Here is a 26,509-nt window from a genome sequence, read left to right as displayed (position 1 = left end):
GACAACTTCCCACTTTCCCGTTAACAAGCACCATGCACTCTCCTCCGACCTCTGACCTCCTCCCAGCCGCCAGTCACCGGTCCCACACAAAGCCCTCCAGCCACGGCATCCTTCCCTCCGACATCCGCTTCTCCCTTTTTGTTGTGTGTGCTACCATGGTCAGGGACACAAATCTCCACCACCCCTTCCTTCTCCTCCTCTTCGCCATTCCCGTCACTGCCAAAGGGCTTTGTCTCCGCAATCATCTTCAGGCATTAATTCCTACACCCATTTTCATTTGGGATCCAGGTTCTATTTTCTGCACCCAACACCTTGAGGACAAGGTGTTTTTGATGGGTTAGGGAATGTTAGGAAAAAGATGCTCTGTCATGGAAACCTGCCATAAGGGTAGTTATCATTTTAGAAGTAGTTAATGTAGTGGTTATTATAACATGTAGTGGTTATCATATTAACTTCCATGTAGTGGTTATTATGTTAACTTCCAACATTGCATGTATTTAAAAAGAAAATAGTGCACTTAATAAAGGTAGAGAAAATTCACCAAGTTTGCTTTTGTTTTCCTTCTTTCCTAGAGAGATTATCCTTGGTCTCGAACGCAAGGAGCAACCCTTATCAGAGAATGTGAGGATACATTGAGAAAGTGGATGACGGACATAGATACACTGGGGTATATATAATGAGCAAAGTGGTTTGAAGAACCTGGGGGAATTAGCGAGTGGTGACTATCTGGGATTTGATGCGCTCATTTTGCGTAGGTAATATAACTCATAAGTCTCATTTTGCTACTCTTGACGAGCATCAAGCCTATGCTTTTTGAGTGAGAGCTTGGGGATCGGTGTATGATATATTTGTATGTAGCAACCACTCCTGATTGTCATCCATATGATTTTTAAGACCGTCAAGAACTAGGAGGGTTGGCTGCAGAGGCTAGGCCCTAATAGGTGGCAAGTGTGTTAGTAACACGCTTAGGATCTCGAGAGTGTTGTTTGCTTAGAGAAATCACATGTAGTGGATAAATAGGTTGCATGTTGTCTTTGTTTGATTACTATTTGTTTGTGGCATTTGAGAGGAAGAAGACTCACCCTACAACCAACAACTTTCAGGTACTAGCGATATCGAGTACACCGAGGCATCTGCAGGCTTGGCGTAGCTCACAGAGAGAGTGGGTATGGTCTGCGCTATAACACAGACCATGCCTTACATCTGCCATACTCGAGTCCACTTAGTACCAACAAATAGATAGGATGCAATGCCCTTTACCATAGACCGTAAGCTGACCTGCTATATCCCATGGGAATTGACATCAAGCATAGAACTCTAATATTATGAAGATTCTCGCTTTTATTTTGGATTGGAAGTGCCATTTATCACCTAAATGTTTAGAATGATGCATTTCATATTTTACACTGATTTAAGGTACATACCATCTTTTTTTTCTTCAATTGTCTAACTTTTGGTTTCATCTTTTTGTGTATTTGGTTCCCTTAGCACTTCTAATTCATGGAAAAGGATGATTCAATTGCTTTACATCTCTAGGCTCTAACATTGGTCAATATAGAATACTAGATTTATCATGATGTTGTTTGCATCTAAGCATATATTTTACACTCAACTGTGTCGTTATATTTCTCTTCCTTTCATTTCTTGTTAAGTTGTAATTGTATTTAGATTTTAACTTCAATGTTTCTTTGTGTTGAAGTGTTGGCCTTCTGGGAATCCCTTGCAGATGCAAATGGGCAGACTTTATGCATATGCCATGATGAGGAATAATGACTCAAATAGAATGCAAGTTGCCCATAAACTAGCTGATAGAAGATGTGAAATTTCAGTAACGATCGAGAATGAGACTGAGCAATCTTCAACCAGAGTAGAGCTTAAGCAAAAGCAAAGTCACTAAGTCAAACAAGGTCAGAGTTCTTGTGCCGAGTGTGCCATTGCAGGAATTCAAAATGTAAGATGTGTTCCAGGTGGGTTTTCCTTTTGCGGTGGTTACGTCCGGTGAGTCTTTGGCAACAACTCTAGCTTCTGTTGCATTCAGAGAGAGAGAATGAAACCTGCTACACTACTGGCAGAACAAGGGTTGATAATGTGATCTTCAAAGCATAGAACAAGTCTTTAATTATCTTATAATTATATATTCAATAAAATATGTGCACTTGACCACCCAAAACCACAACCACCTCAGTTTTTCAGTTGCAAGAACTAAAAAAAAAAACTACTATAAACCCAACTAATCTCTTATCAAATTGTGTTCATTCCTAACTTTTATATTCTACAACTGGGTCGGTTTGTTTTCATCAAACATAAGTTGGTTCTCTCTCTTTTCTGTTGGTTAGCCTTAGAAAGGTATGTTCCTTTCACTCCCCCCGCTTCTCCATTATGTTATTATATCTCAAGTATATATTATACTTTTCACTAATAGAAAATATGTTTTTTACATCGGTTATTTATGACTTTTTACATCGGTTAAAAAACCGACATTGAAAGTATTATCGTTAACATCGGTTTTAAAAAAAACCGATGTTAACGTAAAATTTACGACATTGGTTATTTAAATAACCGATGTTGATAATAAGAATTACACCCAAAAAAATATATTAATGTTGACAGTTAACATCAGTTTTTTTGTAAAAAAAACCGATATTAATGTATGTGTTAATGTTGACTGTTAACATTGATTTTTTGGAAAAACAAATGTTAACATTCGTTAACATCAGTTTTTTTTTTTTACAGAAAACCGATATTAATAACGAAAACGTTAACATCGGTTTCTGTAAAAAACCGATGTTAAATTTTAACATCGGTTTTTTGCAAAAAATTGATGTTAATATCCAAAACGTTAACATCGATTTTTTTAAAAAAACCGATGTTGTTTTCAAGAATTTTTTTAAAATACTCTCTCTGTTTTTACAAAAAAACCAAAATTTAACCTGTAAATTTAAAACCAGACCACACAGCACACAACATATATCATTTGCATTCTTCTTTCAAATAGGTTTTAGCAGAAAACTAGCTAGTAAACTATTAATTGAAAAAAATCAATTGATAACTATGAATAACTATCAACAAAGGTTATTCAATGTTAAAATGAAACAACAATTGTAAAAAATGTAATGCAAAGTATGGTAAACTAATTATGTAACCTAAAGTTACATAGTTCCTTAACATCCTATGTTTGATTTCTAACTTTTAGATAATACTGTGCCCACTGGATGCGAAGCGCCTTGAATCTCTCTGCTTCCAATGGTCTAACTTCATTAAAATACTACATGATCAAATAAAAGATAAATTAATAATGTAATAACAGTGATAAGAAAACCAACTTTGTTTGAAATAAACAATTACCGTTTCCTAATTATTCCTGAAAGATCCTAAGATTATCGTGGACATCCAGTGCATGACGTAATAGCCACACTCAGTGCTTTCTTTTTGTCTATTACACTAAATAAATAATGAAATTTGGATATTAATTAAACGTTAACTACAATTAGTGTACACACACATAAGCAGTATATATAAGTAGAATAAATTTAAATCACGTACCTTAACAATAAGCCACCTAGCAGCAACCTTGGATTTAGGTTGTGGAGTATCATCAAGTCCTTTCAAAGCACTGTTGAATACAAGGAACATTAAAATATTGATGTTTTTGAGTTATACTAATGCATATGTATTGAAAACAACACTGACCTGTTAATTATTCCCTTAAGGTAGTTGTCTGGCCTGTTATGTAAAGAACAAAACCAGACAACTAGGTTTTCCTTAAGCAGAATGACGACCATTTGCCAGTGTTCGCTGCAGTGGAGACGAATATAGGTTATTGTAGTAGTATAGATTATTTAAATTCAGTTTTTGTGTTTAACTTACCCATTCAGGTAGGCTCCAAGGTAGACATCGCGTTTTGAACTCTGCATCCAACTCTTCATGTAACTTTTCAATTCAAATTGCGATTGCCCAGATCTCTGAATGGACTGTGGCTCGAGGAATCCATACACATTGGAATTCCCTGCTCGCAGACTTAATATATCAAATTAGACAAAACTTATATGAACATTTAAGAAACTACATGTTGATATCAATTTGAGAAGATGAGATAGACATAGAAGGAAATTGAAATGACCTTTGGTAGAAGAGCTACAGAAAGATGAAGGAAGGAGTGAGCTGAGGTGAACAAGATGAGTATATTGATGAAGATTGTTGCTTTCTGTGTCCTTCTTTGTTTTTGTTTGAAAGGAAAAATTGTTCTGCAAGGAAGAAAAGAAAAATAAAATTGAAAGAGAAACAAAGACATAGATAGCAGAAACATAAAAAAGAAGCAATATGACACATGCTGTCCAAAAACATTAATTAATTTAATTGACTCTTAATTCAACATGCTCCAAATGCATATACAGCCAATTGACAGATAATGCTGGCATGTCATGCAAGCAATATAACACATGCTGACATGTGTTATGCATGTTATGACTACTTATTTAGGTCATCCTTTTTTTTGGTGCAGTTCTATAATGCCCCAATCAATGAATATCAAGCATACTCAAATAAAAATTCAGTCTACATATCACAGGCTCATTTAGTCTACATATCCCAAAAGACCAGAACTCCCAATACATAACCCAAAAAGAATAAAAATTCAGTCTACATATCATAGGCTCATTTGGTCCAAATTCACATTTCAGGTCAAATGCAAGTTGAATCTTCAGCAAAAATCTAAAACAAGCATACTCAAATAGTACATAAATTACTATTGAGCAAAAAATTCGCATAGTAGTGTATTCACATTGGAGTTGCAGTTGAAGTTGTAGTTGCATAATAGTGTATTCACATTGGTGGTAAAACATGCTTTCCACCATTTTTCTTTAAATTTTTTAATAACCTTCCTAATGCTACAGAGTTGCAATTGCAGTTGGATTCACTTTGGAAGTCTAATGACACAATAAACTTCCACATGTACTTCCTAACACTCAATCATGTAAGTTGCCGACACAGTGCACCCACTGCCAGAACTAGCATATCTTCTAGGCTCATGCTGAGACAAACAAATAATAGATGTTGTCAGCATCCCAGAGTATACCTTTGAGGAAACAACCGGTTTTTGGCCATTGCCCAGTAGGATAGAATGACCAAAATAGAGTGCAGAATTCGAAGTACAAGATATTTGTACTTTGATAAACATATTCTAACTGCACTAAATAGTTTTGATTTCAACATTGTGAATCTATGACAACCACTTATCTTTTCTAAGTAGGCAATGGAATTTGGAGCTGGACTCCATTCCATATGTGATTTCTGGCCTACAAAAGTGGCAAAGATGGGGTGAAAATGAAGGAAACTGAAATTTTATGGTAGAGATGGGTTGAGAAAAAGGGAAGTCTTGTAGTAAATTAGTAGGAAAGGGTGACTGCCAAAAGATTTTGTGATGGTGGTAGTGGAAAATGGTGCAAATGGGCTTAGAAAAGCTAGAATTGAGTCATTTAGTGTTTGGATAGAGAGTTTACAGGTTTTTTGCCTACATTTCTGAGCTTAGGTGCATGCTTGGGTTTATTACTTACATTTTTCAACAGTGTCAGGTTGATCAAACTAGCATCTATTTTGATACTAATCACGTGTCACTTGGGCTTAAATCATGTATGCAGAGACTAGAGCTTTAGATCAGTGGGTAAACTAACCTTTAAATTTCTTGCACATTGTTCGATCAGGCAGTGGAAGAAAACCATCATAAGCAAGTCAACTCTTTGCCTTCAAAAGGGGGAGAGGGGGACAAAAACCATTTTATCAAGCAAAATATTATCCCTTACCTTTCGAGAAATGGAAAGAAAATAGGTGAGGATCACTTTCAGGCTCTCTAAGAATCTTTTGACTGGGATATTCTGATTTTCCTCTTAACAAATCCCAAAACTGTTCAAATTTGGAACCTTCCCTTTGTGGTTTGGATTGTAAATTTGCCTACAGAAATTGGCAGGCAAAAATAAACTTCCCACCTAGCTCTATTTTACATATTGAGTGAAAGAGATAAATGAATCAAAATATCATAAAAACCAAGACTCTAAGGCAACAAGCCACAGAAGCACAAGACAAAAGTAAAGAAACGGATGGATCCAGTCTAGAAGACCAAGCAAAGAAAAGACAAATTCAAGAAGGAACAACTATTGTTTTAAGAAAATACTTGTCAATAGTCAAGCAGTTGAAATAAGTTTATGATCTTATAACAGCGGAAAACCGAGAAAATGAGTGTGATTTAGATGTAATTGTAAAATGTATGCATAATTTGACAAGAATAAGTCTCAGTTGGAATCTGCTAGCTTCATCTAAAATTCAGGAACTCGTACCATCCTTCCTGAGTTTACTACATATGTCAAATTTCCTAATAAGATGCATCAGATACTTTTCCTTAGTTTAAGCAAAGACAAATACAGGAACTCATACCATCATTCATTGGTTTAAGCTTGATTCTACATAAGATACTTTTCCCACTTCCTGAATAATTCTGTTTGTCATTTGAAAGATGTAAGTAGTGTTTTAAATGCCAAATAGCGGCACATAGCAGCTGATCCCAAAAACACTGCAGCAAGATAGCAGATAGTTGTTGTTCTGAAGATTTTTATATAATTTATTAAATGAATACTACATACATATAAATTCAGAGAAATGATAAAAAAAACTCAAAATTCATGACGTTAACAATAAAAAGTCATATGTGTCTTAAAACATACAAGTAGAAAGCAACAATGGCAGCAACTCGCTGTAGAGAGAAGACAGAACAAAACAGTTGCACTCACTATAGAGACAAGAAGCAGTGAGGCACTCACCAGAGACAACAGAACTCTCTAGCGGGTGCTATTGTTGCAGAAGCATTTGCCAGAGACACCAAACACAGTCATTAGAGAAAGTCTGAGCAAGGTTTGAGAAGAAACGAGGTCAAAACAACAGAGAAATAAGGGCTGGGTTGGTATATTATAAGCCAAATAATTTTTTGGAAATGAGGTTGAGACACCAGACGCAGTCATCAGAAAAAGGCCGAACAAGGTTTGAGAAGAAATGAGGTTGAGAAAACAGAAAAAATAGTGTTGGATTGACATATTAAAAGCCAAATACTTTTTGGAAATGAAATCCTTAAAAATTTAAAATCACCCCAAATAAAAGGCTCTAATGTATGTTCAAAGGGCTTTTTTTGGAATCATCCCAGAGTGCCATTATCCTGTCAGTTGCTATTTCGCCTACTATACTGTCTGCAGGGGCCACTACACTTACCTGCTATGCTATGGCAGCAGCCATGGGCCGTAAAGCCACTATAACAGCACTATAATGTGCTACTTAAAACCCTGGATGTAAGAAGACTGATATTGGCATGTACAATTTAAGTTGCCCTTGAAATAACTAAAATGGTTTTCTCCTAGACATCAATCCAAAATTTTAAAGGTTTTGGAAGAAATTAAAAACCAAGCAACTAATCCCAATCTATAGGATTAAATCTATCAAGTAGGAGAAAAGCAAAAAGGACGAGTTTTAATGAGGTGAAAAGTTGAAACCCTGAACCAGAAGGTTGTTAAATTTAATGTGTGGTAGAAAGTGAAGCTATTTTATCAAGCTATATAAATATAACAATAAGCTTTTACATTGAAGATAAAGACCGAGTAAACAGTAGCGGGTTCACTCAACAACTAGTCATGAAACCCAAAACAAAAAACAATATCTGATGTATTGCCATATATCCATTATCCCCAAAAATAAAGCTCACTCTATGAAGCCAATGCCTCCCAAAATTGAAAATGACCAAAAAGATATATATTTTTTTTTCAAAAGAACCAATTACTTGAAGTGAATGTCATGAAGATATTTTAAACCTAGTTTCAAATTCAAATAAGAGGCACAAAATGCCATAGCACGCCAAAAGAACACAAAAATCACACAAGATAACCAAATAGTGCATTGGGTAGGGACAACAAATTCCATATCCCAAATACAGTAGACAATGAAATGAATGCATCAAGAATTCATTTACAAGCATATGGAGTTATGAACAGAATGCAAACTCAGAAAGGAATAATTACTGAAATTTATGGAGACTCAAAATAACTATACTGCAATTTTTGCTTATCTAAATCATGCCTACCAAATAATGATTAGAGTCATGATTTTTTGCTTATCTACAATCTTATGCCAAAGGTGACATACACAAAGAAACACGAAGGCAAACATGAGAGAGATGTATGTGTTTTGAATGGATAGATAAATTACAAGAACAAATCCACAAATGAGGAAATATACCATACAAGGAATGAGGGTAAACCTAGCCGAGGAAGAAGAGAATCGGGAATCAGAATCAGAATCAGAATCAGAATCAGAACAAGCGAAATGAACTATGGGGATAACACTTACCCACTTTATGCAGGGTTAAGGACAAAAGCATAATTTAATAATTATTCAAAATAAATGATTTAGCTTTGTCCTCCCAAATTAGAGAAGAAAAATTGGGCATTAGGTAGAATGAGATGGAATAGACTTAATAGAGTTCAACCAACTTGTTCTGTCTTTTAAGAATTTAAACAATGTCAACTGATGAGATTCCATTACATCCCCAAGCATTTCATTTCTGTTCCTACCAACTGTAGCATAGCCTGAGAGAATAAGATGATGAGCAGGAAAATTCAAGAATAGCTAATAGAATATATTAACTGTGCAACTTCCTCACCATAAATGCTATTAGAACTATTCCATAATTGAGGTTATCTTCTAGTAATTGTCACAGACTCACAGTATTTGGAAGCAGTCCAAATCAATAGAAGTGAATGTTATCAAAATGCAATATTAAATATCCAGCATAATAGACATTTGCCTCTTACAAAACCTTGGCAAATACAATAAAAAGACATCCCAAAGAAATTGATCAAACAAACTTCTATAAAGGATTGAATAAGATACAAAATAAACATAATAAAAGGAGAAAGCCAACAAATGAGGGAAATGTTGTAATATTGGTACTATACTTCCTCAATCATAAAATCATCAGCTTCCCGTTTTGGAGTTTGTTAGATGAATACAAACCCAAGGGAAAGATAGCTATGCCTTTTTGTTTGATAGGAACATAGTTTACAACTGTCAAGGAGTGTTCATCATTTCCCCCTGGAATTAATAAGAAAATTGTAAGAGAATTATTTCACTAAATTTTAAAAAAAAATCATGAGAAATATGAAGGTACAATTTAATTTCACTTATGTGTTCATCATTAAAGTTATGTTATCTCGTTTAAGAAGGATCCTCCCTGATTAAAAAAAAATCCTTCATAAATGCATGAATGGAAAACACACATAGAACAAAATTTGAGAAACTGAAGCATACCTAATGTTTTTCTGCTCTTCTTCTTGATGTTCACTTCTTCAGCATCATCAAGAACCAAATTCATGTATTCATCAAAACCCTATTCGAAAAACAACAAAATCACATTATCCTTAGACTAACAGCTCAATTGCTCAAATGACCAACATTTTTAACAACAGTGTGCTGTATACAACTACCCTACCACAGTTAATTCCCCTAGAGAACAGAAAAAGTTCACAAAATTTCCTGAAGTAAACAAATTTCAGATCACAATGTTTTAGATATGACCTCAGATTTTCCAGCCTGAGAATACATACTTAGGAGACTATTGCACACACAGACATTTGATTCCAGTCCAGATTTTACTACCAAACCATGAAGCCCTCTTCCCCACCTCAAATTTTGAGCAAAGCCACACACTGGTAACAAGGCTGAAGTAGTAATATAATCTGTTTTTGCATGAGTATAACGCATCTGAGAAAAGTATTCTACAGATTTTTCACAATGTCCATTATGTACACTTACAGTAATTATTGAATTCCACAAAATAGTATCACGTTCCTTCATGTCATCAAACACACAAGATGCCTCCTCTATGCTATCACAATTACCAAACATGGAAATAAGGGAGTTTTCCACAGACACAGTAGTATCCAATCCAGATTTGATCACACTACTAAGCACCTGATAACCCAACATTTTATCTACAAGCACCCCACAAGACCTAATAATCGTAGCCATTGCATTTTCATTACAGTACACCCCATCACGCCTTAAACTCCAATAAACACTCATAACCTCCTTTACACACCCATTATAAGCATAACCAACCATCAAAGAAGTCCAAGACACTATATTAGGTTCCTCAATCTCCTTAAAGACCTTGTCAACCTCAGCAACCCAACCAAATGTACCATAAAAGTGAAGCAAACTCGTCCCAACAAATACATCACACACCAAACCGCATTTGATCACATGGGCATGAACTTGAAATGCCCCTTCAGTCATGCACCCTTCAGCCATGCCCCTTCAGTCATACACCCCCAGAAAGCATGTTAAAAAAATGGACCACACCAATTGCGAGAGCCTCAACGTGGAACGTGAAAGAAGGTTGAAGATGACTCAAATGTTCACTCATCCATTAACACTTTTCCTCCTTCACGTTCACACACACACTACCATCAAAACACTCCATAACAAACATGTTTTCAAAATAGAAACAAAAATAAAGCAAAATCAAAATTAAAGGCAGTAAAAATAAACACTACCATCACAGTTTCACATTACTAGCCAAAAAAATAGAATAATAAAATAGGGTTATGGAACCACGTCAAAAAAGCTACTGTTTTTTCGGAACTAACAACATTTTTGTGGATAACCATTCTCTCAAAACATAATGAACATCATTTTAGGTCAAAACACAGTGACACAAACATTCAAAGAATCGCGCCAGAGACGTACCTTAATCGCAGTGACTGAGAGTGAATGGAAAGACACACAAGTTGCAGTGACAATCGCGGTAGAGACGAAGTCCTTTGCGGTAGTCGCAGCTTCAACGGCAGTGGTACCTTCAGCGCAGCTTCAATGGTAGTGGTAGCAAGAAGAAAGAGGAAAAAGGAGAAAGGGCAATGTGTTTGAGCACAAGGAGAAAGGACAAAGGAGAAAGGTCTGAGCGCGAGGGGCCTAAATTTTAATTTGCACGTGTTTTAATTTATGAGAAGAGTAACATCAGTTTTTTTTTTAAAATAACCGATGTTAGCTGAGTTAGTTAACATCAGTTATTTAAATAACCGATGTTAATATCAAGTCCTTAACATTTTTAACATCGGTTATTTAAATAACCGATGTTAACTAACTCAACTTATTTACAAAAATGCCACTGTTTTTCTTAATATTGGTTTTTTAAAAAACCGATGTTAATCGTGTGATGTTAAATCTATATTTTTTAGTAGTGTTTGTAACAAATGATTTTAAAGAAATCAAGTTGTTTTGAAGAAGTTTTTGTCTTTCTTTTTTGAGGGTGGGAAAAATAAGTTTTTCTTGTTTTTTAGTTTAGCCTGAGCAAAAAAGTTTATCACATTCTCAGGTTTAAATGAAGTGACATTTGATTCTTCGATAAAGTAAAGGGGAAGGAATGCAACTTTAATTTAATTAAAAAAGGAACTCTTTGATAGGTGCACCTTTCTTGTGCCTAAAGATCAAGAAGATTTATTGGAAAGGAATATACATTTATATATAAACCCGCTCAATGCACGGATCAATTTCTAGTTTAAATAAATTATTATGACTCATTCCAAGTTATGACAACTTCGTTAGGGCTCTATAAATTAATCACTCAATCGTAATAAATCATGCTACCTCGGCACGTTTCCACTACTTCAAACTTTTCTTCTTTTATGCTAACTTGTGATCCTTCCAATAGTTCAATCACTTTCCTTAAACATACCTAACTTTAATGAGACTGAAAGCACAAGCCTCATTGGACACGCAGGCGTAGCCAAGATTGAGAATGGAACCACAGTGCTCAATCCATTCCTCAATAATAGTGTTGGATGAGCCATCTATGGCCAACCTTTGCACTTGAACAACTCTTTTAACTGAAATGTCATAGACTTTTCTAGTCGTTTTTCATTCACTATGGACAAGCACACTAAAACCAACTATGGTGATGGCTTTGCCTTCAATATGGCACCCTTCACTACTATAAAAAAAAAGGGCTTCAACGATGGTCCAAAGTGAGATACAATGACGTTTTTCGCCCGTCTTAGAATGTAACATTGTTGAAGGTTACAAATTACAACGACGTGTTTGAAAGCACCGTCTTAAAAAGTAAGCATCAAAGACGGTGCTTACCTCAACACCGTCTTTGAATGTAAGCATTCTAAGACGTTGTTGACATAAGCACCGTCTTAGTAAGCTGACATTCAAAGACGGTGCTGACCTAAGCACCGTCTTTGAATGCCCACTTTCAAAGACGTTGCTGAGGTAAACACCGTTTTTGAATGCTGACTTTCAAAGACGTTGTTGATGTAAGCACTGTCCTTGAATTAAATATTATTTTTAATTATTGATATTTTTTCTGATTCATATCCCATCAGAAAAAATATAAATAATTAAAATAACATATATTAGCATGATTGTAATTAATATTAATGCAAAAATTTATTTGATAAATAAATATTTAAATGATAGATTAAATAAAAATAAGAGGTTTATGTATTATTTATATTTAATCTATCATTTAAATATTAATTATTAAATTTTAATATTATATACAACATATTAAGAAAATACTGTTTAGGGATAATTACAATAGATTAAGAAAATTGAATTTTAAAATAAATTTTAATAAATGAAGGTAAATTTTAATTAGTTACACGAAATGCATGTGAATTCATTTTCCAACCTGAGAATGAAGGTATCACAAGCCACGAGCTGCTCCAACTGTAATCTTTTGCCTAGCACACCATGCAAGCTTTTATCCTGGAAATTCAAATGATCCCTTAAATTTTATTTTTATTTTTTTTTTCTATATAAATCAATGGGTTTTCCTACACTATCAGTTATTATCAAAGTCAAAAAACTTATCATACATTTGGAACATCAAGTTTATTCTTACATTTGGAAGAGGAAGAGCTATGTTTGCACAAACAGTAAGATCTTTAATGCAGTTCTTGATGAAAGCTCGTTCATATGTTTTTGCCCTGATGCCAATCAACTGCACAAAAAAGAGAATGTAGTGTCAAACACTTAAATTGGAAGTAATTAAACTTCTAATAACAAAAGTAATTTAATTTTTTTGTTAATCCTACGGTAAAAATAAAAGAAAAAGAATGCAGTGTCAAACACTTAAATTAGAATAAACAAAAAAAGAGAACGCAGTGGCATTGATATGCTTCTTACTTACTCTTTATCTCAGTTATCTCATAGGCCATAATTGATTAGTCAAAAACTGCACAATAATTGACAAGCAATGGAGAGTAATTAGATCATGAATTAAAGTATTGGAAAATAATTTCATACGACTAACTTTAAATACCAACCAAAAAATGAGTAATAACTTCAAGTTGCTACAAATTCACCTCTAATAAGATGAGTTGATGCAGAAGAAGGAAGAGGATACTTGATGTTGAATTGATGATGCTGTTTTTTTTAATCTGAGTTTTGTACTTGCTATGACTGGCCTCTATGTTTTGGTCTCGTGGGCTCTAGCACGCCCAAACAAATACCAATAAGCCAAAACAAACAAATACTAATTTTAGGAGGTTGCTTTCAACATACAAAGAGAAAAAATAAATACATTAAAGGAAAATTGGACACATAGGTATTAAAAGGAACTGAATAAAGGCATTAAAAGGAATACAAGTATCTAGCATGCATCTGATGTGGATTTATACCTGAATGACTGCGGTATCTTCTCTTGATTCCAACTTAAACACAAATTCTGGATCTTGCAACTTTTGCAAGGAAAATTGCATTACGATAAACAATTCCAGAAACAGTGGCTGATCAACATCACTATTTCCCCCCTGCTCAAGCAGCATGACTAAAGAAGGAGTAATTGGCAAGAGTATAACATTTCTATTTCATCATTCCCTTAGAGTGTGTAAAGAAAGGGTATAACATTTATGTTTCATCATTCCCTTAGAGAAGAAAATAGTTGTGCTAATTGGCAAGCTAAATCAGAAGCTATGCAACATCAATATCTTTTCATATAAGATAATTTCTCATTTAGTCTCCAAACCAAGTTGATTGTTGATGCCATAGGAGTATGTTTTAATAAGCATAGCTAATGTTTTTTTCTCAGCGAAAATAAGATTGTATATTTACACCAAAAGTCACCTTTTCCAAAAATTCCGGCTGTTCCTCATATATTTGCCTCAGCTCATCCAACTACACAATAACAAAATTATCCAAAGTCCAAAAATTAAAAAATCCCGATCAATAATAAAAGGAGAAATTCAATTAAAACTAGATAAAACATTGAAATAATTTTGTAATTAAGTATTTTTATTTAATGTTGGCTCTAATCAGATATTGTATTTTGATATCCCATTTAATAAAAGTTTGTGTTAAAAACTAGCATAAGATAAATTTTCTATTTAGGCTAAATAAACACTACATATGAATTATATATATATATATATATATATATATATATATATATATATATATATATATATATATATATATATATATATATATATATATATATATATATATATATATATATATATATATAGTAATTTGCATAGTACTTCACGTAACTGACAAGTAAGTCACGAGCTTGAACCCTTGCTCGCACGTCATGTACGCTGACTTGTCCATTCTTTCCGCATCTTCAAAAATAAAATTATATGAGTTTATTTTATCATGAAAAACTCAATATAGTTTATCTTCTAATTTTCTTCTCTGATAAGTATTTACGGGAAAAAAGAAATTATCTAAAAATCATCAATAGAAAAGAAAAAGATGAGAACCTGTCCCTGAATGCCTGCGGACTCAGAGATGAAGTAATAGAGAAAGACAATAGTAGGGGAAGCCAAGACATAGAACAAAAGCCTAAGAATTCCACCAGCCTCAAAGGCCACGAGAGCAAAATAAGGGAAAGAACAGGAGTATGGTTCAAAGAAAAATTTAAATAGCACAAGAATTTGTTAACTTAATCACTGCCTTAAAATAAATTTATCTCATGGTTATAAAAATAAATTTAAATAGCATAAATAATGGTGTTGCTTAAAGTGTTATGTTGTAAGTGAGAACTATATAGTATACAGTAAGATTCTAACCTCCAAAGCAATTCAAAGCCATTGTAATTCAAAGCCATTCGACTTGCATCCCTACTAAATGTCATAATACACACAGAAAGTTAAGTATAGCTCCCCACAATTAATATTTTTACCAATGCATAATTAGTATACTATGCAGTAACTAAAATGAGTAAATACATATGCATGAAAGAAACAAAAATAAGAAGAAAAATGAAAACATGCCAATTGAGTCCAATCCAAAAAAATGCACTAAAAAAAGACAATCAAAAACAAAAGCAGGATAAATTGTTTTGGACCAAAAGCCCATATTTCAGTTGTTCACAAAACTATTCACACATCTCTAAACATTCGATAAAGAAGCAAAATATACTATTTTGTGTTGTCTAGCTGCTATTTTGTCCAAATCTGGTTATGAATCAAGAAAAAAAAAACTCAAGTGAGTGTATGTAGCTTGCAGCTTTACCTGGAATGAATATTTTCTCATATTGAACAATGAACATGCAGTTAAAACTAAGATGAAAGCAAGGATATATAGGTGCAAATCATTAACCAAGAGTTAAGAATTTACTTATGAACAATCTCTAGGATAGCCATTGATTTCTCTGCAACCCACTTGAGGACAAAGATACCTGCAGTTAATCAATTGAATAATTTCAGTTGAGGAAACACATTTACTTTATGTGAAAAATTCCTAATGCAAGTTACTTACATGAGGTCTCTAACAGACTTGCTTGACCATCTAAAGATGTCGTGATGAACATCATCCTGCAGAAGAAAAAAATCAAACAATGTTCTGAAACATAAAAAGTATTAAGAAATTTATTAGTAAAAGTAAAACCCCACATAGAGAGCTCAACTAGGACTGAGCATACCCGAAGTTAATCCAGAGTGTACGGACCAAGTTCTGCAAATATGGATTGTAAAGAGATACAATAAATGGCAGATCAAGAACATGATAAAATTGCTTCCAATGTATGAGGGATTATCAGTAATAGGAGTCAGGACTTAAGAGCCCAAAAATTATAGAGCAGATCATTCACTATCTTTAAAGTACTGGCAATTACATGCAAGTTAGATATGTTTTCAATTCTTATGTATTTGAACTAATTGTAGAATATTTATATCGCCTATAGAACAATGGTTTGGCCTTGCAATGGACATAATTGAATGCAGAGAATCCACATTTCTTCCTAAAAAATGCAGCACATTAGCTAAAAGATTTCTATTAAAGTTGGCAAGCATTTTATCAGTGGAAAATTAGAATAAAGCTATGAAGGTTTGAAAAGAAAAAGGGAGTAAAAAGGTGAGAAAAAGATGCTAGGACCAATGGGGGGTTCACAATCAAAGAAAAATAAAGCAAGGAAGGCATTGTTAGAGATTGAAAGTAGATTTTAGTTACCCGTTGTGCGTCTCAATGCCTTCAATCTAGCACAGGGCTATCCAGAGCGAGAAGGTGATAATGTGGCAAGGAACCATGGCATGCAGGTCCAAGAAAAGAGGGAATCCCGAGGATTAAGATCTCAACCCAGTGGGCATAGGGCACGGCGAATCCAATGGGCGTATGCTACTCGTGGTGGACGCCGTGAATCTTCTCGTCCCCCCAATTGTTGTGTAGAAACCTGTGGAACCAATAATTGGTGTAATCCTCTAGGAGAAAAAAGATAGTGATTAATAAATCAATAAATAAATATCTTCCCTCGACGAGCGTGACGATGGTGGCGGTGAGGGGAACGAACATGCGTATGACGTCTTTATAGCACTTAAAGGTTTTGGCAAGCGATGAGCGGACTTTCGGTTGGATCTTGTGGGAAGAGACGAAGGAGAAGTGCTTGAATTCGTCGAAGACGAAAGGGAAGGGGACGAGGGATAAGACGAGGAAGAGGAACAGAATTTTGTGGCACTAGAGGAAGTAATCGGACTTGGCGGCAAAGTAGTTGAACTAGAGGGTCTCCGTGAAGGTGAGGTTGCGGCCCAACGCTGCCGCGACCTCTGGGATGGAAGCGTAGGGGAGCATCATCACCGGAACCCTAGGATTGCTGGCAGCGTTGGATGTGATGTGAGAGAGGGGAGGGGCCAAGGGAGCGTGTGATTTTTGTGGTGGTGGATGCTGCGCTAATTAAATATTAATATTTATGGGAAATTAAAAAGTAGAATATTCAAAGACGGCCAAAAGGATAAACCCGTCTTTGTAACTTCATATAACTACGACAGTCTTTCTCAACACGACGTTGAAATCATTCATACTCACTTTCTAAAACAATTATTTAACAACCGTTTTCGTATGAAATCATTAAAATTACAGGAATGCCACCGTGTATTCTTCAACTACGTTTCTCAGAGACCGTGGTAGTTACTATGTCATAAAATGCAATATATGTAGTAGTGCTTTCTCTTCCAGATTCTGCAAAAATCAGATCAGATGGTAGCACTCTCGGCCTATACAGTGACACCCAAAATAACATCGTTGCTGTCGAATTTGACACTTTTGTGAACGATAATGACCCACCAATGTTGCATGTAGGGATCAAAAATAACTCTCTGGCATCCATCAATTATAGCAGGTTTGGTATTGAGAGAAACTTAGGGAAGATGGAGCATGTGTAGATAACTTACAATGCTTCTGCCAAACTCCTTGCTGTCTCATGGTTCTTTGAGGGAACTAGTTCTTGTTTTTCGCATAGCGCTTCTCTTTTGTACCAGATTGTCCTAGGGGAAATTCTACTAGAGTTGATCAGTACTGTTGAGTTTTCAGGTGCAACAGGGTCGTCAAGTGAGGAAAATGTTATCCATTCTTGGGAATTTGCGTTAACCCTGAATTCCATGAGTTTAGAGGTAAAGAGAACACCGTGACATCGTCGTTAAATACAAGTTTCAAGTCAAAGCAGTAGTTTCTGCAGTGAGTTGTTCTATTTTTTTGGTGCTCGTGGTTATTGGTGTTTCCCGGTTGATCTTCATCAAGAAAAGAAGAAGTGAGAATGGTTTTGATTTGGATAGACCATCTATGTGATGGGTAAAATAATGTTACACAAGTGTAAGTGTAAGTAATACTATCATATGGACTCAAAAGTCTGGATATGGTATTTTAGAAATTAATTGTGTTCCCAAATAACTCAAATTGCATAAACTAATAATTTTGGGGATTTTTGTGGGATTAGCTTATAAGTTGCTATAACATATTTAAGTATATGAGCTTGATGTATTGCTCGGTGTGTTAATGGAAAATTATTCAATTTTTTTTTGTATATGCTAGTTATTACTGTTATTGTTAGCTTATAGTGAATAGTAAAATTTATGAATAGCTAATGTCTTAGTGACAAATACCGGTAGTTAGTGATTTTATAATCACTAATATTAATGATGAGGGTAAAATACTTTTGAGGCTTGTTTAGAGTCAAAGTGGTCAATTAAAGAACACAAATAAAGTGATTCAAATTCTAAATTAATTATATTGAGATTTTTGTACAATTTCAATAAGAACTAAATTTTATTCTTATTTTTCTAGTACACCCAGTTAAATTCCCAACCATCAATTGTTGCTATAACAATTCCTATTGTTGTTCTATTAATTTCATTTTCTAAAATGATTGCTATAGCTATTCCTAATATTTTAAATTCCTACCTTTGTATCCAAATTTAAATTATGATCATCTAATTGTACCTTAAATTATATCTTACTCTTTTTATTCAATTAAATCCATACCAATTTCATTTTTATTATCCTAAAATTTCTAATCCAATCCTTCTTTAAATATTTTTATACACCTTATGGACAACAACAACGTACCACACCCTTCACCTAATTCTTTCTCTATTTCTTTTAATAAACTTTTCCTTCTTAAGCCTTATAACTCCACTGATTGAGAAAAACACCACTGCCCATCATTCTTCTTTCCGTAAGCTAGCAACACAGATCATAGATGGCTTCTATTTCTTTTTCTTTTGCTGCTAACTCACTCATGCACAAGAAAAACCTTGCTCTCCATGAACACAACCACCCCATTGTGCCATTCTCTTTTTCTACACCAACTCACATTCCCTCTCCACTAAAACCCAATTCAAATATTTTCCTTCATCCAAACCAACAAGCATGACACAATTTGTCTCCTTCTTTTCTCAAGCTAGTCATGGCCTCATCTCCACCAGTTTGATTTTCCTTTGAGGTTTGTGTGCAGAACTGTGACTTCAATTTAATTTGGTAAATTCAAATTTCCTAATTTGGAAATTTCAGTTCTCATGGTGCCCTTCAATTTGACAGTCTTTGTTTATCATTATGTTCTCTGTCAAGTAATTTACATCAATCAAGGGTTAGAGAGAGAATTTTATGCACGAAGGATAACATCTTGGAGGTCTTCGGCAAACCCTCAGGTAAGGGGGGAGTGAGGGGTAATGTACATTTTGGCGTACGGAGAGGTTTAGGAGTTTCTCACTCTTAATGCTTTAGGGGTTTTATTGCCAAAGAGTCAAATTACCACTCACTATAAGACACGTATACTCGTTGTCATTGTTATATATAGTAACTAGTTTTGACATTGAGAGAATGATGTTGCTCTCTCATTGTCCAGCAAACCCCGACCCAACACAATTGATTGAATTGAGTGAAGAATAGTTTTTTGAAATATGTCATGCAAGATTATCAAAATCAAGATTTTACGTAGATTCGTGAGAACTCGGTAAACTTGACTCATAAAATCATAAGAATCTACTTCATAAAAAAATATCTATGAATAATAAGTTAATATATTTGAACTACACGATTTTGCAAACAAAATGACAATAAGTTCATAGTTCATACTGTTAGTTTATTACAAAACATAAGTTCTCAAAGTTAAAACATTTATTACGTATGAGGGATTAGAGAACACATGAACTGTGATTTGTCGTTAGGGAGATCGGTAACCTACTTTCATGAATAATGAATTAGTTAAAGGCGGTAAATTTTCTTATGCAAAATAATAAAATATTGATTTTGATGGTGAGCATACCTTCAAGAAAAAGTGCAGTGTTATTTTATGTGTACATGGTAATGTTTCAGGGAGCATTTTACACTCACAGAGTCTACTTATACCCTTATAGCTCTTATTCCTATTTCTTTGCCTTCTTAGCTGATACGAGCAAGCTCATAATTCCAGAAACAGAGGAAGCACCAACAATAAAGGTGCAAAGAGAAGAAGGGACCAAGAGAAGAGTGGTGAAGCCAGCATACCTTGATGATTACGTCTAAGGGCAGAATTAGAAGAACGAATTAGTAGAATCAACACAAATCCTGCTTGTGGTGTTTGCTCCCTCATAGGCAGACATGCATAACAAAATCCATTATTAATTAGTAGAATATTCCTTTTGGATAGAATTTGCACAAATCTGTTATTGGAATTCCCTCTATATATATCTATGTAAATAAACAAGCAGAATATGAGAAATAAGAATTTCCCTCTTACCTTGAATTTTCTTCTTCTTCTTCCTTATTCTAGATGTACTGACCCTCGAAGTCAGTAAACAAGCCCAGCACCTATTGTCATACCCTAATTTCGTCCGGGGACCTTTGCTTGATGACATGCGACCTTTCTTTGGTCCTTGTGAGGTGCTTGGCATCCATCATTGGGCAATTTGTGAAATTCCAGGACATGCCGAAAAACCAAAAAAAATATATTGATGCACAATCCGTAAGTTTCCGTGACACACCGGAAATCAAATGGAAGCATCGTTGCATAATTAAGTGAGGTTCCGTAACATTCCGTAAGTCAAAAGGGGGATGATTATGTAATCCGCAAGGTTCCGTAACATTACGGAAAGAAAACAAGTATCGTTACGAGATTCGTAAGTTTCCGTAACTTTACGAAAAAAGAATCACCAAAAACGGTAAGGGGGTGAACTTATCAAGATAGGGGTGTAAATAGCAATTCAAATCTAGGCCCTTCTAGAACATTTTGGAAGTTGGGTTGCTTAAGGAGGAAGCAACTGGGCGGCAAGCTCCTCCACGTTTTTGAAAAATGGTTTTCGGGGCTTCCGCGGCTTCCGTAATACTTCCGTAAAATTTCCGAAAACCTTGGGTAAGCATATTCCACTTAACATTGGTAAAAGGGAAAAGAAAAAAGATGAAAATCAAATTCGAAAACAGTTCCGTAAGGCTTCCGTAACTTTTCCGTAAAATACGAAAAGGGGGGTGAACTTAGTAATTCGGGTGCGCTTAGAAATCTTCTTCATTAAGTCTTTGGGCGGCAAGCACCTCCTTTTTTTTCTATAAATAGGGGAGGGGGGAGCTGTTTCAAAATGTTCAAGACCCCTTTGGCTATGCATTTCGGCTATTTTGGGCAAAAAACACGTTTTCGTGAAGAAAAATCAAGTCGAAGTACTTCCGTAACGCTTCCGTAAGCGATTCTGTGGAAATTCTTCATCGTTCTTCGTTGTTCTTCACCGTTCTTCATCCGTTCTTCGTTCGTTCTTCGTTCTTCAACGGGTAAGTTTTCGAATCCGAGACTTTCAATTCATTTCTTGTTTTGTGTACTTTCACTTTAATTTCGTTTACTTTCAGTTTTCTTTTCTTCCGTTTTTAACGTGCTTTAACCATTTATTTAAGCCGTTTTCTCGTCTAATAAATGATAAAATGAATTTCAACCGATCATTTGTGTTGTAATCTCGTTTAATCACTGTTAAAACGAAATCTAACCGATCGTTCACGCTATAACCTCGGTTAAACCAAAAAAAGTAAAATAATAATAAAATAATCAAAATATCTTGAAAAATAATAATAAAATAATCAAAATATCTTTGAATAAAATAAATTAAAAAAATCAATCGGACGTTTTTCTTTGGAAGTTTCCTTGAATGAATTGATTAATAACCAAAGTGAAACTAAGACTAAAATAGACTCACAAATCAAGTTTTGTCCGAAAATCACTAAAAATCGTTTTAAGGTCCAACGCCTTAAACGGTCCTCTTTGCTTTTATCGGTTAACATGGACCGTTCAAAAGCATAAAATCAACATGTGACTTTACCGCTTTTGCAAGAACTACGTAGGTCTGATTTCCTCATCGCAATTGAGGATACGTAGGAGCAAAAGCCCCGCTTTTGTCGACCACCCCAAGAGATCGTTAATGGTCCAAATGCCTTAACGTTTCTCTCCTTTCAAAAACAAGAGATCGTTAATGGTCCAATGCCTTAACGTTTCTCTCCTTTCAAAATCAAAAGACCGTTTAATGGTCCAACACCTTAAATGACCTTTTGTTCAAATAAAAAACATATTTTGCAAAAAAGACAAAAAACAAACTTAAACCAAACACTTTGTTCCAAAAGAACTACGTAGGTCTGATTTTCTCATCCCAAATTGAGGAATACGTAGGAGCAAAGGGAAACACCCTTGTCGACCACAAAAAGAGAAAATATAAAAAGGGTATGAAGGATATAGAGACATAAAAAGGGAACATAAAAAATCAAAGTCATGTTTGCACATTCGATTAAAGGCTGCCGTCCCTTGGGGCGGACGTGTGGGGTGCTAATACCTTCCCCGTGCGTAAATACAACTCCCGAACCTTTCACTTAAAAGTTCGTAGATCGCGTCTTTTCCGGTTTTTCCGACGTTTTCCTCAAATAAACGTTGGTGGCGACTCCGCGCGTATTCCTTTCGTGGAACACGCATCCCGCGAGTCACGCGTCGCCCTCCCGCCGAAGGGTAGGTTGCGACAGTTGGCGACTCCACTGGGGACTATTTTTAGAGAGTTAGGCCATTTAATATTGTGCAAATTTTGCCATGACTTACTCCTTTGTTGGCTTCCCCTTATTATGTTCTTGTATATATAACTCTTTGATGCTTTTAGTGCATTTTTTTTGTATGCATGAGGTAAATATTTATTCATTTGATGCACACAAACACTAACACTATTTGCACACACGGTGAGTTGAAAAAGGGCCCTATACCCGGGTTCGTGGGAACATAAGGAGTGGAGGTGAATCCGTGATCATGCTAGGTCTCCGACTTGCTTGATTACAGTGAACCCTCATCTAGAGTTTTTCTCTTTGAAAACATATTGTTGCTAGTAGTCCCTACTGCTGCAGTATGTTCTTCGAAGGGGATGATACCTCTAGAAACCATCAAGAGAGATATGACTACCTTGGGGGTTATCACTAAAAGCCTAGTTAGCTCTCTCCCTTATAGGTCCCTTAAATAGGGGCACGGAGCAAACACGCTGCGTGCCATTTTTCACACTGCCATGCATAAGTGTCATATACCCTTTTACTTATATTCACACTGCCTTTCGCACATGGGTTCTGTCTTGATCCCCTCTGTAAACAAACCAACGAAGGGTCCGTGTCACCATTTTAAATACATACGTTGGGGCATTTTGCTACCCCTAGACGTTGTATCTAAGAAGGAGACAGTTTCTCGGGCTCCCGTATTCGTAAATTGCATCTGTGTCATATGCATTTCTTCATGCATTCATCCATTCCACCCATGATAGATGTCAGAGTTTTGATTCGCACTAGATTTTATTTCACTTTAGTAAAACATGGGATCAAGTCAAAAGCCTTCGCTTAAAAAGAGGTTCTATCAAGTCAAAATCAAGAGCTTAGAGGTCACTAGTTTAGGAGAGTTGGGGCAATTAATGGGTCAACTTCAACGGTAAGCCTTCCGCAAAGCCTATGGTAAGATTTGGGACCTAGCTAGGGTAGAAGTCTCCATGGAACCGATTGCATCCCTTTCCCAGTATTATGACCAGCCCCTAAGGTGCTTCACATTTGAGGACTTCCAGCTAGTGCCGACTGTGAAAGAGTTGGAAGAAATCCTGGGATGCCAACTGGGAGGAAGGAAGCCATATCTTTTCTTTGGGTTCTATCCCTCCACGACAAGAGTTGCCAAGGTAGTGAAAATCTCAGCACAAGAGTTGGAACGTCTAAAGCAAAACAGAAATGGAGTAGTCGGAGTACCAAGGAAGTGTTTGGAGGAAAGGGCAAAGGCCTTGGAAAATCAAGGCGAATGGGCTTTCTTTTATTGACATCTTGGCATTTTTTATCTTTGGAGCTGTCCTCTTTCCGAATATGGAAGGGTTAGTGGACCTAGCAGCGATTGACGCTTTCCTCGCCTTTCATCATGGCAAGGAAAGCCCGGTCGTCGCCATTTTGGCCATGTATGATACGTTCGACCGGGGATGTGAAAAGAGCAGCGCAAGAATTGTTTGTTGTGCACTGGCTCTCTATGTGTGGCTGGTTTCACACCTTTTTTCTCCAAGAAGGTAGGCCCGTCTATCCGCTACAAGGTCACCGCTCGTGCGTCGAAAAGGGAAAGGGTAATTGATTCATTGCACCAAGAGGCAACAATGTGGATGGACTGATTTGCTCTTACTTTGAACAGGAGTCAAGAACTTCCCCGATTGCTAGCCAAGGCCAAAGCAGTGGCAGACACCTACTCCGCCCCCGAGGAGATCCACGGACTTCTCAGCTATTGTCAACATATGATAGACTTAATGGACAATATGATTAGAAACCGCTAGGAAGTTTGTATTGTCGCTCAGATCTTGACTAGTTATAACTTTTTGAAAAAAATGAGTTTATCCCACGTTTTTACTCCGAAAATCAGTGCGAATCAAGTCACTCCCACATTTTATCTCTAGCATGCATTGTATGTTGGTCTCGTCCTTTGTCACGGGAAGCCGGAAGGTCCATATCACCTTCTTAATTGTACATATGGGGCACTGCGCCCCCAAATGCGCGAGTAAGAAGAGATAATTTTCCGGGCTCTCGTGTCCGTAAAATGCATTCATATCATGCACCGCATAAACATCTCTTCAGCATCATAATGAACATATCGTTCCTGCATTTGTCCGTTATCACATTCCCATTTTGCATGAGTCATGGCATCATCATGCATATGCGTTCAACAAACTTTTTGATCTGCAAAATTGCATACCATTTGTTTTCATGTTTGCTCATCCTTGTGTTTTCCTCTACAAAAACAAAAAAGGGGAAGCGTGAAACTTCACACTACATTCTTAGTTGCATGTGTTAGGCACCATGAGCCAACCATGTTGGGATCATAAACCCATTTCTAAAAAAAAAACACATAACAACAAAACAAAATAATTGAACATGGTACCTAATGCATGGTTAACTAGGAAATGGTGTTTCTTCGGGCATCTCAATTTCATAATTACATTTTCCATGCATGGCTTAAAGTATGCCCGAGTCATTCATCCCTATGAGATGTTGTTGAAGTATTGGCGATCAGAATTGCCATTCCTTGGATTATAGGGTTGAACCAAGCTCATGCTTTTATAAAAAGGTTCATCAAGTCAAAATATGGAAGTAACCGTCTTGCAAAATTGGGGCAAAAGATGAATCGAGTCACATCACTGCTTCGTCTACTGCCAAACATATTTAGGATTATTGATGTCCTTGTTACTTCCAGTTTCACCTTGACAAAGATGTCATGGACCATGTTGAAATTCTAAATTGATTCAACCTCATATCTTGCGTAAAAATTCGCAATACTTCAACTGTACATCATTCGCATGCATCCATGCTTTTCATTAGTTGCATTGCTCGTTGCATTCTTTCCTTGAAAAATAAAATAAAATGAACTTAATCATTGTTATCAACGGAAAGGGACACGCTTTACGACGCCCTTACCGAACTCGTGCTAGAGCTAGAGTAATGGGTGAAGTAGAGGAGATACAAGAGAAGATGAAGGCCGACATGGAGGCCATTAAAGAGAAAATGGCCACAATGATGGAGGCCATGATGAGCGTGAAGAAGATAATGGAAGCCAATGCGGTTATAGTTGCCGCTATTAGCGCTGTCGCTAAGGTGAACCCGATGCTCCCATCTGGCCTCAAGCAAATGAATCATCCAACCTCAAATATGGTAGGCAAAGATTTGGGAAGTACGGATGACCCCATGATGTGCAAATTCAAAACGAGTATGCCTTCCCATCATATGGCTTGCCTCCCAACTATACACCACCCAATGTGGCATACACTCTCAATGAAAATCTCAATAACTCCACTCCGATACTCATTGAGAACCAATAACCTCATCAGGCACATATCTCTCAAACCATGGGGGAGACACATGAAATTCCCCACCACAATCTAGCTGACTTCGAGCCTTGGCTCGGATATGCCACTGAAGGGCAAGCAGTTGGTGGTATACCCTTTGAAAACACTTTGGAGGGCCCTCAGTTTCGCCCACAACCACAACCATTGCATTTTGCGGTGGGAAGAGCCCCTCCTGCTATGGCCGAAAAGGGAAAGGCGGATCATCTAAAGGAAAGGCTCAGGGCCATTGAAGGAGGTGAAGATTATGCCTTTGCTAACCTAGAAGAGTTGTTCCTAATACCCAAACATGGTCATTCCCAAGTTCAAGGTGCTGGACTTTGACAAGTACAAGGGGACTACTTGCCCCAAGAACCATCCAAAGATGTATTGTCGGA

General features: G+C 36.1%; 1 protein-coding gene across 1 annotated transcript; it reads right to left on the bottom strand.

Annotated features, from left to right (window-relative positions):
* Positions 1–4,957: 4,957 nt before the first annotated feature.
* Positions 4,958–10,341, bottom strand: LOC102663055 (putative pentatricopeptide repeat-containing protein At3g47840). The gene is made up of 5 exons (XM_006596578.2): positions 9,607–10,341; positions 9,340–9,418; positions 8,575–8,618; positions 8,269–8,382; positions 4,958–5,029 (listed from the first exon to the last, which is right to left on the bottom strand). The coding sequence occupies exons 1-5, from the start codon at positions 10,339–10,341 to the stop codon at positions 4,958–4,960; spliced, it is 1,044 nt and encodes a 347-aa protein (XP_006596641.2).
* Positions 10,342–26,509: the final 16,168 nt, after the last annotated feature.

The sequence above is a fragment of the Glycine max genome, chromosome 14, assembly GCF_000004515.6.
Source record: "Glycine max cultivar Williams 82 chromosome 14, Glycine_max_v4.0, whole genome shotgun sequence".
NCBI lineage: Eukaryota > Viridiplantae > Streptophyta > Magnoliopsida > Fabales > Fabaceae > Glycine > Glycine max.
This window is presented reverse-complemented; position numbering and strand designations above follow the sequence as displayed.

Coding starts and splice junctions, on each gene's coding strand:
- LOC102663055 (XM_006596578.2), bottom strand. CDS start 10,341: ATGGCTGAAGGGTGCATGACTGAAGGGGCATTTCAAGTTCATGCCCAT. Junction 8,619..9,339: donor GAAGAGCAGAAAAACATTAG/GTATGCTTCAGT, acceptor TTATTCTCTCAG/GCTATGCTACAGTTGGTAGG. Junction 5,030..8,268: donor TTACCCTCATTCCTTGTATG/GTATATTTCCTC, acceptor TGTTTGTCTCAG/CATGAGCCTAGAAGATATGC.